This window comes from Gorilla gorilla, chromosome 3 (genome assembly GCF_029281585.2).
Source record: "Gorilla gorilla gorilla isolate KB3781 chromosome 3, NHGRI_mGorGor1-v2.1_pri, whole genome shotgun sequence".
NCBI classification, from domain to species: domain Eukaryota; kingdom Metazoa; phylum Chordata; class Mammalia; order Primates; family Hominidae; genus Gorilla; species Gorilla gorilla.
In genome coordinates, this window is record NC_073227.2 from 190,541,262 (window position 1) to 190,556,151 (window position 14,890).

A 14,890-nucleotide genomic window follows, 5' to 3' on the forward strand; every position below is an offset into this window, starting at 1 on the left:
AAGTACTTAACCTCTCTTGGATTCCTTATACATTGAAAAAACTTATCCAAATTAGAAGAGATAACAAATACAACACTCCTAGCACAGTGCTTCCTCTACTCCCCTATGTAAAAGCGGGCAATTAAAATTAAGAACTGGTGATAATAAGAAATGTGATAGGAATGTAGAGAAGGAAAATATCACAGATTAAAGTAGTTATGGAAAATTTAAAGAAGCTGGGACTTGAACTGAGCTTAAAAAAAAAGGTAGAGTATTAATAACAAAGTTTGGGGAAAAGGCTTACCAAAATAAATGAAATAATCAGAGTAAATACACAGGAGGGAGAATGAGATGTACAAACATGTGGCCCGGTGCCTAACACAAAGCACATGCTCAATAAATATCTGTTAAAGCAAATGAAAAGAGGTACAGATTAGGGAATAGAAAAAAATAAGGCTGCTTAGGTAGGGAACGGCCATATTTTAGAGATCCTGGAAATCAAAAGAGAGATTAGATTTAATGCAGTTGTCGGTGCAAGGCTTCTAGAGCTGGAGTTACCTGGCAAAGCCACATTTTAGGAATATATAGTCTGGCAGCAGTAAGCCAGATTGACAGAATATAGACTAATTAGTCAGTTATAATGAATAATTAAGGCATATACATAGACGCATGATATATATAACATACATCACAGAGATAACAATATATCATTACAGACTATAAATGAGATGGGCAACTGAACAAAGGTGGCAGCTAATTAGAGGTAAATATGAGTAAACTATTGATACACCAAACTTCCCTAGTAATTCTGATTAGCATTTGTAGTTAAAAACAAATACACACATAAACAAATTTTGAACTACTTCTCAATAATAGAGTAAGAGTCAATTTCCTACATGCAAACTTACCTGATCCTCTTGAAACAAAACGCCTTTCTGAGCATTTATTCGCTTAAACAGATCCCCTCCCTCACAGTAATCCATTACTATGTAGAGAGAGCCATTTTCTACAAAATATAAACATTACAGTCCACTTTTAAAAACGTACATCAAAAGCATGGCTAAATTAAAAGTACTTAAAAGCTTACTAAAAATCAGCTGCTAAACAAAGAACAGGACCATACTCAAAAGAATTAGGACACAAAGTCAAGGTATACCGGTCACAAAGATTGTATAATGACTTAGGTTAACAGAAAACTCCATCATTAATGATTTCTATTAAAAATACACTATTTTATTGAATAGTGCTGTTTACATTGACCTAAACATCTCTGGAATATAAACAAAATGCAGACATACTTGATTTCATTCAATAAATACAATTCCTTAAATGTCACACATAAAATCATGTTTTTCCACCAATATATCACATCAGAGATGGGTTATCTTAGTTTTCCAACTGGCCATTAATTCTCTGCTTTGTTTTATCCACTTTAATCACTTACTTATTAAATAAATAAAATAATAAGTGTTGTGATAAACTCTGAGGATTCAACAGTGTATAGGATATAATAGGACACAGTTTCCACCCTCTTGGAGCTTTCTTTAGTTTTATGCACTTTTTAAAAAATTGCATATGATTTGTGAACAAACATGAAGATGGGCACTGCCCCATCCACCTTTATGTCTCGGTCCACAAAGAAAGGTACTTCTGTGCTTCTTCCTATGGATAGAAAGGACTACAAGAACACTTCTTTTTTTTATTTAGGCTTTTTTTTTTTCTTTTAAGAAAAAGTGTCTCAATATTTTGCTCATGCTGACCTTGAGCTCCTGGGCTCAAGGGAACCTCTCGCCTCAGCCTCCCCAATAGCTAGGACTACAAGCCCATGCTACCGTGTCCAGCTTAGAAGAACACTTTAATGATTCTTTCCATCCCTTACTTCTTAAGTAAGGAAGAGTGGCCAATATCACTTTTAACATTTTCTGAATCACTACATAGTACTGAGACTGTCACAACTCAAAGAACAGTTTTCCTAGTTCTCACTTCTTTCACTGACTGTGCTATGGCCTTATTTCCAGCAGTATTTTTTTTTCCTTTTGAGACAGGGTCCAGGTTAGAGTGCAATGGCACGATGATGGCTCACTGTAGCCTCGACCTCCCGAGCTCAAGCAAACCTCCCACCTTAGCTTCTAGAGTAGGTGGAACCGCAGGCACACACCACCACACCTGATTAATTTTTTAAATTTTTGTAGAGATGGGGTCTACAAACACCCTATGTTTCCCAGGCTGGTCTCAAATTCCTGGGCTCAAGAGATCCTCCCACCTCAGCCTCCCGAAGTTGCTGAAATTACAATTGTGAGCCACCGCACCCAGCCTCCAGGAGTATTTATTTCTTATACTTTGTGGTGACATTCTTGTCACTCGTGGTGCACATATCTTCTTTTGATCTACTGTTTGTAATGTGCCACTGGGATAAGAATCTATATGATAAAGCTAATTAAGAATCTGTATGACTTTTTACGATTGACCTGGAAAGATCATCCAAATATACATGTGAGAAATTATAATGTGAAAAAAACTCCTGAAAATTGTATAATTCACTATTTATATGTATATAGATGTTATAATGTATGTAGCATAAGAAACAAAAAGCAAAAAATTACGTATACTATGCTATCATTTATGTTTGACGTTAGCATGTACTCTTCTAAGAGAAATAATAAAGCCTTATTTTTAAAATACGCTACCCCTTTTGAATCACACAGATGTTTCTATGTGAAGCAGTCAATATAAATCCAAAACATCTGCTGGAATATTTGCTCAAAACCTTTTAACTTGAAATATTAAAATTTTGTTAACAACAACAAAAAAAGAAACTAAAGGATAGATGCCAGGAGAAAGATAAAGGAAAATTCAAGGTCCTGAAAAGGAAGAGTTGGTTAATTTTGTACTCTTTCACATGAAATATAAATCTTCATTTCACTGCCAGCATAAAAAATACAGTATCTTGTGACATAATGTATTAATTGAATCACATTTTTATAAAAGTAGAAGAGACTTATAGTAGACACTGAGTTCATCTGGGAATGTAGTAACTTTAGCTCTAATTCAGACTCTGAAACTGGTATGTGATATGTCCCTGAGTCATTTCAATTATCTTCTACTTTCAATCTAGATTACCTGTTTTTTAGTTTACAGAAATTTATAATAATGAGAATATTTGGGTAGGACTTCAATAAACCACTTTGACCTGCCTTTAGAGAAGCTTTGCCTTATCTTAATACCTGCATTATTAAATATAATGCATATAGTTCCAAAACAGCATTATAGCTATAATACTTTAAGAACCTGAGAAAACTTTCAACATACCTCACTATTATAATAGTGAGGTACAGAGGAGCATACTGAGTGAGGATACTTTCTAAAGATCAGAACATTTTCTCAGTGGTAGTGGTGGCAGCACTTACAGGAAGTTCAGTTTAAAAATATGTAAATTACTGTTCTTGCTCTGTCCAAATTCTTGCACTTACTGCATTGCTTCTTTTAAAGCAATCACTAATAACAGCCAGTATTAAATTATACAGGCACAGTTGGGAGGCTGAGGCATAAGAATCACTTGAACCTGGGAGGCAGAGGTTGGAGTAAGCCGAGATCATGCCCCTGCACTCCAGCCTGGGCCACTGAGCGAGACTGTCTCAATTAAAAAAAAAAAAAAAATGCAGGCATGATATCAGTATTGTCCTTGAATCAAGCTGATATTCATATGCATATGTTTTTAAGCAAAAATGATATCTTTTTCCTAAGAATGCATTCACAAAAAGATTTATTAATGTCTTAGGATTTTTTAACTCTCTCGCATAATTTATCTGACCTTCAAATGATTCTCTATACTGGACAATATTTGGATGCTTCATGTTTGCCAATACTGCAACTTCTCTCCTTGATTCTTCTCTTTCTTTACTGGACATCTTAAATGGGAGGAAAAAGAAAATAGTAAACCATTAATAAACAACCTAAAAGTCCATCAATAGGTGAGTGGTTAAAACATAATAGTATTAATACAGTTCAATCAACAAAATATAGCAAGAAGTTAAAAAGAATGAGTTGAATCTGTAAGTAGAAACATTTTAAGATGTCCAAACTAGATTAGGTTACAGAACAGCAAGTATATTTTTCTAAACATATAAACATAAGCACATATCATAGAAAAAATCTGAAAGAATATATAGGCTATTCTGATATTAGTGGGAATAAAGGAGTCTTTTGCTTTAGGTTATCGATTACTTTTTTTTTTTTTAAAGAAAATCTCTAACAATGAGCTCTATTGTAACTAAACTATTACTCATGAAACCAAACTAAAAATATACTTACTCTTGAGATGTTAATTTCCTTGATAACATACTGTCTGCCATCTTCTGTAGATTTAACAAGAATGGCTTTTCCAAATGAACCTTCTCCAATCTTCTGTAGTCTAACATACTTCTCCATGATTCTTTTTCTAAGGCATCTTAACAGATATGCTAGACATTTAAAAAACTAACAAAAAAGATAAAGCATTTATAACATGAGATAAAACATTATAACTTCATAACAATTTTAATGTTTAATTCAAATTCTAATTCTTTAGTGATTTGCTAACATTTTAAAAAAGGATATTTAATATATTCACTAAAAGTTACACTTTATATACTTTACTAGTACAATCTAATTACATCCAAAAAGAGAAAAAAATGTGATATTTCAATTTTATAAGAATGCTTTGGAAAGCCAAATACTGCGTATACTTAATGTATGCAGAGAAAGGCAAACTTACATGAATTAATTAGTAGCATTACTTTATTTTCTCCAAAAAGAATGAAAACCTAATAATACACTATTTCTTGAAGTTATTTAACTAATCCCCTCTTATTCAACATTCGTTTAAAATGTTTGCTAGTATAGAACAATTTCGGATAGTTTTTATACACATATTTTAATGTGCTTATTGTAAGGATTTCCTTAGGATAAATTCTGAATTCAAAGAATATGCCCATGTTACAGTATGGCTTTCAAACATATTAAGTGTCTTAACAGAACTGTCTACTAATACGTATTTAGCCGGTAGTGCCTGCTTCTAGGTACCCTTATTAACACTGGTTATTATTATTTCTTGTATTTAGGGAGATGTTTACTGTAATGTCATTTATAATAACAAAACACTGGTTGTTATTTATTAAAATCTTTGAGAAGCAATAACGGGTAGTAGTTAAAGAACACTAAAAAGTTTAAATCTTAGCTTTATCACTTATTTGTTATGTAAACTTAGGCAAGTTACTTATCTCTATGTGCTCAGTTTGGTCACATGTAAAATGTGAATAACCATAGTACATACTTACAGAAGTGCTGGAAGAATTAGTTAATGTAAGAATGTATTGAAAACAGTACTTGGCACATATGAACACTGTGTCACTATTTGTTATTGTTGTTACTCCATACGTCTAATGGGGAAAATGGTGTTTCGTTTTTATTTTGATTTCTTTTGCTTACCAGTGAATTTGAAAAATTCTTCCACATTTATTGAACATTTCTTTTTCTTTCTTTTTTTTTAAGACAGTCTCACTCTAAAGCCCAGGATGGAGTGCAGTCACACAATCTTGGCTCACTGCAATCTCCACCTTCCAGGTTCCAGCGATTCCCCTGCCTCAGCCTCCCAAGTAGCTAGGATTATAGGTGTGTGCCACCACACACAGCTAATTTTTGTATTTTTAGTAGAGACAGGGTTTCGCCATGTTGGCCAGGCTGGTCTTGAACTCCCGACCTCAGGTGATCTGCCCGCCTTGGCCTCCCAAAGTGCTGAGATTAGAGGTGTGAGCCACCATGAGCGGCCACATTTATTGAACATTTCTATTTTTTCTCTTTTGAACTATTCATCCATGTTCTTTAATCATTTTATACTGAGTTGGTCTTTAATTTGTAAAAACTCCTTATGTAATAAAGTCCTTATCTGTCATAAATTATTTTCCCTTATATCCTAGTTGCCTTTATTTAAGTATAAAAGATTATTTTGTTATAAACAAATGTATTAATCTTTTCTTTATATTTCTACGTTTAGAATCACACTTAAACCCTTACCATACCAAAATAATTGATTAAGGTCATTAGTATCTCTAGGAATAGTAATTTCGAAAGAGTGGTAGTTTCAGGAGAAGCCAGAATACAATAAGCTAGCTAGTGAAAGCTGAAAAAAGTGTGAGAAAGAGTCATAAGAGCAATAATGTGTACCACCTAATGGCAATATCACCCTTATTGTAGACATACATGAATTTACTATGCTAATCTGAAACTAATAAACATTTAATTCACCTAGCTTGCTCTTTTTTATTTCCATTCATAGCAGGCTTCCAATGTGTGATTCCTTTCTAGGAGAAAATAAGTTTGTCGTGAAACTCTTTTTAAATTTCTGTGGCAGTTTACCATATTTCTCATTGTAAATTAAAAAATCCATGTTCTTATCCATCAATGCTAAATTTGTTTTTAACTTTATTTTGCCTCTAAAAATGATACAATCTCCTTAAATGACAAACATCATATGCTGTGCCTGCAAGACCAGACCACAGGCCAGAACTCAGCCTGTGGTAGCACTGATGAGATAAGTATGACTCATGAAATTTTGTGAGAAAGAGCCTTTCTCTACCTTAGAAAACAAGATTGCCTTTAGCAACTTTAAGAGAAACAAGAAATAAACCATTATTATAGCATTTTAGCATCAGTGAGTTAAAGAAGAAAAGTTGTTCCAAATATATTTTCAGGCCCAAGTTGTGTTAACTGGCACAATATAATGGCTATCTGGGCACCAGCCACAATTTAATGATTTTTCCAGAACATGAATATTTAATATATTACATTACTATGCTACTTACAAAAAAAAATCAAGATAAACTCATCTTAGTAATCTAAATTTCATAAATTAAATTAAATAATAGCCATATAATGAGATTACTTCACAATCATCATTATTCTGTGACTTTCTGCCAAGAGAGGGAAACAAAATTAGTCAGTTTGGCCATTCCTTAAAATTAAGTTGCCAATTCCTTTCTAGGGACCACACTAATAAGACAGAAGCTCCAAAAGTCCCCAGTGTTGCATTCTACTGCCAACAACATTACTGAACATTGTGGTTCTAACTCTATAAAGCAGACCTACTGATCCTGTTAGTAAAGAAAGATGACTCTAATTGCCATCAAATATGTCAAATGCAGACACTTTTCTGAACAACAAAAGACTTGTGGTAGATGACTTTCAGGAAAACAGACAAACTCTCCTTTTTTGTATTGTCAGTCTACAATAAAGGAAGTAAAAGGGAAAACATGAAAAAATAGATTACTTTCAGCATCTTACAATATATTTAACTGAGCTACTTCCTAGTTGTGAGACTTCTCAACTGAATTATAATTCCATATAATTTTTCATACCAAATGAAATAGAAAACAATAACAAATTGTACTATAGGCTTCCACATACAAAATCATAACTTATAACTGAAGGAACATACGAATCCTCTTGATTTCAGTATTGTAATAAACTCAAATTAATGTTTGCCTTTTCTACCATTCAGTTTCCAACATCAAATGAAAATCACAATACCAACTTTACTCACTCTATAGTGTTCTTAAGGTCTCTAATAATTAATTCAATCTCTATAATACATAGCTGATCCTGAAGATAAGCAACAAGGAAAAAATCAGAGACTTTTTTGATATTTGAGCTTTCCAAAGAGTTATGTCACCTAATAAAGCAATGAATTCAGAATCAAGAGACAAGACTAGCTACATAATCAAACGCTAACCATCTGCCTTTTGTGGACTTCAGTTTCTTTATCTAGAAACACGAAAGATTTAAACTTAATGCCATTTTATAGACCTTGCCAACTCGACTAGTCTATTACTCAAGGAGAAGAAAATTAAAAAGTCAGAAAATATATAATGTCAACACTGTTTAGAATTGTACTCTTAGCCACAAAGAGTAAGAGTGATGGGGAAAGCCATTCCATCAAAAAATTAAAAGAAGTCATACTAATTTCTTTAGCCTAATTATTTAAAAAGTAAAAATAAATAAACTGTAATCTACAGTTAAGCATACTAGATTGACCCATACATATTTACCTCTACTACTTCTCCAAACCTAAGGAACATGACTTTAAAGGGATTACCAAAAAGGCAAAACAGAAGAGAAGGCAACAGCAATACAGTTCTAGAAGCTGGCAAACACAAAAGAACATGCAGCAACTGACTTAGGAGAATAGAGAAAAGCTGTACCTTAAGCCAGCAGTGGGAAATAAGTCAGAAACAAGTCAATTCCCACCACAAACTAGCTCAATAATTGCAAGTACTGGGACATCTAAGAGTGAGGATAATATTAGGACTCAAACAGGATTGGTGAAGAGCTTGTGTAAGAAGTGTCAGACACTTAGTTTGCCTCCTCTCCCATCTTGAAAGAAGACCACAGATATCTCTAGATTGGGTACACCAGGCACAACTAAGAATGGAAATCCCATCTATGATCTAGGAGATTAAGTGAAAGTCTATATAATAAATAGTGAGACTCTCTTTCAACCATGATGGTGTTCTTGGTATCAGATCACCTCACCTTCCAAAACAATTTAAAACCTGAATAAAATATATAAAGAAACAGCAATGCATTGAGGGGCTATAATCACCGAAAGGTGGAAACATACTAGTGGGTTCTACATTCATCCCAGCCTTTTCCCTGAAGAGAGTTTCCAAACTGTGCTACAGTACAATGGAGCTCAAGTATAAAGCAGCAGTCTTGCTGAGGAGAGAAAGCGGTCAGAGTTCAGGGCTACCAAAATCCTGAAGAGGAAAAATAATAGAAGGAGTCCAAAAATCTACAGTAAGTTCTGCTCCTGTTACTCTGTTCCTAAACTGTGCATACATGGAGGAGGACTGAAACAGTCTCATCCTAACAAAGCCTAAAAGCAACCATGGATAAAATCAAAGTTATTCACTGATACTTCATCAGACTGCCAAAACAAAACTAACAATTTTTACAAGATTCATGTTTCAGAGTCTCTAAGACTTTTCATTCACAATGTCTAGTATCCCATCAAAAAATAATGATGCACATTAAACAAAAACAGATATAGACTCACAAATGACTCAAACATGAAGTTACTAATAGAGGACTTGAAAGTAACCATGATTAATTAATATGTCTAAGAAAATAAGATAAAAAGATGGATAAAACAGATTTTTTAAAAGATGGAGAATTTCAACAACAAATTAAAATTTTTTTTTAATTTTTAATTTTTTTTGAGACAGAGTCTCGCACTGTTTGCCCAGGCTGGAGTGCAGTGGCGCAATCTTGGCTCACTGCAAGCTCCGCCTCCCGGGTTCACGCCATTCTTCTGCCTCAGCCTCCCAAGTAGCTGGGACTACAGGCGCCTGCCACCACGCCCGGCTAATTTTTTTGTATTTTTAGTAGAGACGGGGTTTCACTGTGTTAGCCAGGATGGTCTCGATCTCTGACCTTGTGATCCGCCCGCCTCAGCCTCCCAAAGTGCTGGGATGACAGGTGTGAGCCACCGTGCCTGGCCTCAAAATTTATTTCTAAAAAGTGGACATTCTAAAACTAAAATATAAAATATCTGAAATTAAGAACTCATTCATGGATTTATGGCAGACAGGACACAGCAGAAGGCAGGATTAGTAGCCTACAAAATGAACCAATAGAAAATATTCAACAAAAAAACTGAGAGAAAAATATTAAAAAACAACAACACACACCGGGATGGGGGTGGGGGTGGAGAAAGAAATGTATAGGAAGACTTAATATCATAAAGATTTTCATTCCTAATCTCTACAGTTAATGCTGTCCTAATAAAAACATAAGCTTTGGGGCTGGGGGTGATTAGACAGGCTGATTTTAAAGTTCAGACACACACACACACACACACACACACACACACACACAAAGAAGAAGAAGAACAGCCAGAGAAATACTGAAAAAGAAGAGCAATGAAGGAAAATTTGTTTGGCTTAATATCAAAACACATTACAAAGCTACAATAATTATGAAATAGGCAAATCACAGGAAGTCCAGAAATCAAAAAACTTTTAAAACTTGGTGAATAATCATAGTGACATTTCAAATCAGTAGGAAAAAAGATGAATTTTGAAATAAAAAGTTCAAAGCCAGCAGTGAGACAACTAGGTAGCCATGTAGGGAAAAAAAAGTTAATTTATTCCCTCATTTTACACCAACCTAAATTCTAGATGCTAAAATACTGAAATGTAAGAAATAAAAGCATAACAGTAATAAAATAAAACATGGGAGAATGACTTCTGTCTTAGAGCGGTTAGCTGAAGCACAACACAAAATCAAAAAACCTTGAGGGATTAATATGACTAGACCAATATTTTAGCTATTACATCGATCTCATTTTTCTAACAAATAAAAAACTCGTACATATTTATAAGACCAAAAAACACAACAATCCAAAAGAAAAGTGGACAAAGGATATGAAGTTAAACGTTAACACCGAGAATGAATACAAATTATGTTAAAATGTGCCATGATACCCAATCTCCTGTAAAACGATATACAATTTTGGCCGGGCATGGTGGCTCACACTTGTAATCCCAGCACTTTGGGACGCGGAGGCAGGCGGATCACTTGAGGTCAGGAGTTTGATGTCAGGCTGACCAACATGGTGAGACCACTGTCTCTACTAAGAATACAAAAAAATTAGCTGGGTGTGATGGTGCAGGCCTGTAATCCCAGCTACTCGGGAGGCTGAGACAGGAGAATCGCTTGAACCTGGGAGGCAGAGGTTGCAGTGAGCTGAGATCACGCCACTCCACTCCAGTCTGGGTGACAGAGCGAGACTCCTTCTCAAAAAAAAAAAAAAGAAGAAGAAATACAATTTTAAAATACAAGGGGTAAGTTTTATGTTATGTATATTTAACCACAATTTTTTTAAAAAAGCACAAGAGACGGCATGTTTCATCAATTAGAATGGCAAAATTCACAGATGATTATTGTACTGTACTGTGGGGGAATAGCAGGAAACAATATGGTGGGACTATAAATTGGTACAAGCACTAAGGAAAATAATTTGGCAACATCTACCAAAATTATAAGGGGACAGAAACTTTGATCTAGTGATTCAATTTCTAGGAATTTACCCTATAAATATTTCCAAATGTAGGAAAACAAAGTATCTACAAAGTTATCCTCTGCAGCACTGTTTCTAATAGAGCAAAATGTAACCATCCACATACAGTCAACACAGCAACTTTTAAACTGATATAATTTCTCAATACACTGTTAGATTTTTAGGGATCAGAATAATAAATATGGCATGCTATCATTTGTTTAGTAAAAGGAAATACATAAGTATATATGCTTACAGTTACTCATATATGTGTATATATATACATATGTATATATATACACACATGCACCCCTGGCTTGTATTAAGTAATATCTATGGAGAGATACACAATAAACTAGTAATACTGCCTACAGAGAAGGCATTTAATAGTTGAAAAGATTTTTCAATCTTTTGTACTTTCTGAATTTTGAACCATACAAATGTATTATCTATTCAAAACAATAAATATTAAAACAATAATATCTGATAGAAATAGTAAGAATACTGGCTAAATCAATTTCTCCAATTAAAATCCTTCAACAATTCCCCATCTCCAAACTCCTCACTTTTGACATTCAAAGTTTTCTTACGGCATCATGCTTCTTTTCAAGTATATGAACTATGCTCCAGAAAAAAGTACCTCAGCCTCTAGTCAAATAAGACAGCTTTCCTCACATTTTACTAAGAATTTCTTTTTTTTTTTGAGACAGAGTCTTGCTCTGTTGCCTAGGCTGGAATGCAATGGCGCCATCTCGGCCTCCGAGGTTCAAGTGATTCCCCTGCCTCAGCCTCCCAAGTAGCTGGGATTACAGGAGTGTGACACCATACCCAGCTAATTTTTGTATTTTTAGTAGAGACGGGGTTTTGCCATACTGGCCAGGCTGGTCTCGAACTCCTGACCTCAAATGATCCACCTGTCTCGGCTTCCCAAAATGCTGGGAATACAGGTGTGAGCCACAGCGTCTGACCCAGAATTTCTTTCTTTTCTTTTTTTTTTTTTCTTTGAGACAAGCCTCACTCAGTCGCCCAGGCTACAGTGCAGTGGCAGTATCTCGGCTCACTGCAACCTCTGCCTCCCGGGTTCAAGCAATTATCCTGCGTTAGCCTTCCAAGTAGCTGGGATTACAGGCACGCACCACCACGCCCGCCTAATTTTTTGTATTTTTGGTAGATATGGGTTCGCCAGGTCAGCCAGGCTTGTCTCAACCTCCTGACCTCAAGTGATCCACCCACCGTGGCCTCCCAAAGTGCTGGGATTACAGGCATGAGCCACCGCACCCAGCCACTAAGAATTTCTTTAAAGACACAAATAAGCAATTTTGGACATAATAAAATTTTGTGAGCCACATATAAAAAATTTTAGAGTATATGAATGGAAAAGCTCAACTTCGATCAATCTGGAACACATACTTAGGTTAAGCATTAAGCTCTCATCAGGTGTTTCAGATATTCTATAGACAGGCTGTCTTGAAGGGAAACATGGTAAAGGCATGGCAACAGGTTTCCAGAAGTCTTTTGGCGCTGTCTGCAGCTACAGTCCATACATACAGTTCTCCCTAAGCAATAAATACCATCTTGAATAGTGGGAGGGGATCCATTTATCTTCTCAGAAAAAAAGTTCTTTATTTTCCTTTATTCGAAAAAGCAGAAAGCAAAAATGGAATTTCTATTAGACTTTTTTCAAAATATTTTTTCTTCTCTGTAAGTCTATTCAGACAATATTCAACAGATTTTGTAGTAGAAACTACCAACAGGTAAATAAAGAATTTACATTCGTGAAAAGGTGTCATGTTCATGACTTAGACCAGAAGGCAGGAGATTAGACAGAGCAAAATTTACTTGGAATACAATGTCAATGTACTATTCACACGACCTCAAAAGAACTTCTGTGGTCAAGTTCGACGACCTTTATTAAATTCCTGACGGTGACTTTTACTGTGAAAAAAACCTGTTTTCCCACAAAATAGGCTCCTTACATTCCACCTAGAACAATGGCAATTTTAAGTGAAACAGATCTGTAGAACCTCTAATACCAGACAAATGTAAACTAGAAACAAGGAGTTACTTCTCTCCAAATTTGGCTCCCCTCCATCAGCTCTACAATACTGCTGCATCATAAAAAAAGTCATTAACTTAGATTGGATGTCACTTTTAACCCTTCATAAACATTTCTAATGAAACTTACCAAGGCAATAAAAAATATTTCTGCTTCCTAAAGCAGATCTTAAAGAACAAAAAATAGGCCTGCAAAAAAAGTTATGATAAACTCTTAAAGTAGTACAACTATGAATGCCTTACATATGGAAACTGTGTCAAATCATGGAAACGAAAATCTAAGATTACAGGGTAACCAGCTAACTACTACTCATATTCGCTTCCTAATTAAAATTTGTCAGTAATTTAAGATTGGACACAACATAAGCAATGTAAATGCTTGCTTATCCATACTAAGATTCCTATTATTTTAATCCCATTACCGCTCTAGTTTTTAAAAATACCGTAATGTCCAAGAATCGCTCTGTAATACACAGTGTCTTAGAGAATTAACATTTAAATGCGATTAAGGTATTTTCCCTGCAAACACTTAAGGTATCTGTGTAATCTCAATATAAGCAGTTCTACGCACATCTCATTTCCAGGATGATTTTTACCATTTTGCATGTCATTCCTTCCCCCAAGTGGAACTCACCTCAGTGACACAGGACGTTAGTAGGAATAACGGTGATGACTAATAAGCATCAGTCTAGGTGTGGCAGTCTTCCTACGGGGCTTAATAAAGCAGAGGTACCATCCCGCATTTTGAAAATGACATCCTGAAAGAGAAACCAAGTCTGTCTAACCAGCAGCAGCTCACAGTCCAGACTGAAAGGGGGCACTGAGACTCTCCACACCTGACACTCGTCTTCAGTTGACACCACGGATTTGACTCCGTCCTGCCTCGGGCGACGCCCGTAAGACAGGTCGACACTACCCCGACGAAACAAACAAACTGGTTTCTGAGCCCCGCAGAAACGGCGGGGTGCAGCAGGGGGAGTGCCTCCGTTACCGCCTCTCCAACTTCACAGAGGTCGTTGCTAGTGGCCACGGCGGGGTGGGGACAGGCGGCGTTCGGGGCTGGGAAGCTACTTGACTGCCACGTGCTCCTGCATCGCAACAGCGGCTCTAGATTCCGAGTTATGGGGACAACTGCTCGAGAGGCCAGGGTAGGGTAACGACTCCGCAACCTAGGGTCCCAAAAGCCTGGAGCGAATGCGGACTAAGGGGGAGCGGCCGGCGCGTCACCGGCGCTGGCGTGTGACGTCAGCGCGCGGAAGGCGGCACGCAGCGGAGGCGGCTGGGAAGGAGCAGTGAGGCTGGGCTGGAACCGTGGGGTCGGGCGGGGTGCTGCGCGAAGGGGCGGGCAGGGTGCTGTGCGAAGGGACGGGAGAGGCGGGCTCTGCAGGCGGGAAGACAGAAAGGAGGAGACGGGAGAGATGAAAAGGATGGAGAGAGTGTAAAGCTGTTAAGAGTCATGCAGAGATGCGGGAGAGAACTCACTAGTTGAAACCAATTTGGAATATAAAGCATATAAAATTTTCCCACAGCTACTACACCGAGAAAGGGACTTTTTTATTTTACATGAAAGCGCACTACTTAGGGATGCCACATTTTAAAGAGCAATTTTGCTTTAAAAAGCAAGTCTTTTCCTGTTATATCTTGGATGGTTGAAATAGAAGAATGTTTAAATCTTGAGATATTTTTTAAAAGCTGTATGGGGTTTTCTACGCTTTTACATCTAATATATGTATAAATTACTTGTCTGTATGTTGAAGGGTTTGG

The 14,890-nt window shown here is 36.2% G+C and overlaps 1 protein-coding gene across 15 annotated transcripts in view; it reads right to left on the minus strand.

Moving 5' to 3' along the window:
- The window catches only part of NEK1 (NIMA related kinase 1), a 211,149-nt gene extending 196,707 nt beyond the window's left edge, over window positions 1-14,442 (minus strand). For 4 of the 15 annotated variants that reach the window (XM_055385783.2, XM_063705640.1, XM_055385780.2 and 1 more), the window contains exons 1-5: window positions 13,963-14,373; window positions 13,761-13,884; window positions 4,291-4,455; window positions 3,791-3,887; window positions 888-985 (exon numbers count right to left, since the gene is read on the minus strand). In XM_055385783.2, the coding sequence (XP_055241758.2) occupies window positions 888-985; window positions 3,791-3,887; window positions 4,291-4,407 (312 nt within the window). In that variant the 5' untranslated portion in view covers window positions 4,408-4,455; window positions 13,761-13,884; window positions 13,963-14,373. Of the gene's footprint in view, window positions 1-887; window positions 986-3,790; window positions 3,888-4,290; window positions 4,456-13,760 lie in introns of those variants that run through there. The other 11 variants (XR_010133532.1, XM_031010080.3, XM_055385785.2 and 8 more) reach the window with 5 other exon arrangements.
- Window positions 14,443-14,890: the final 448 nt, after the last annotated feature.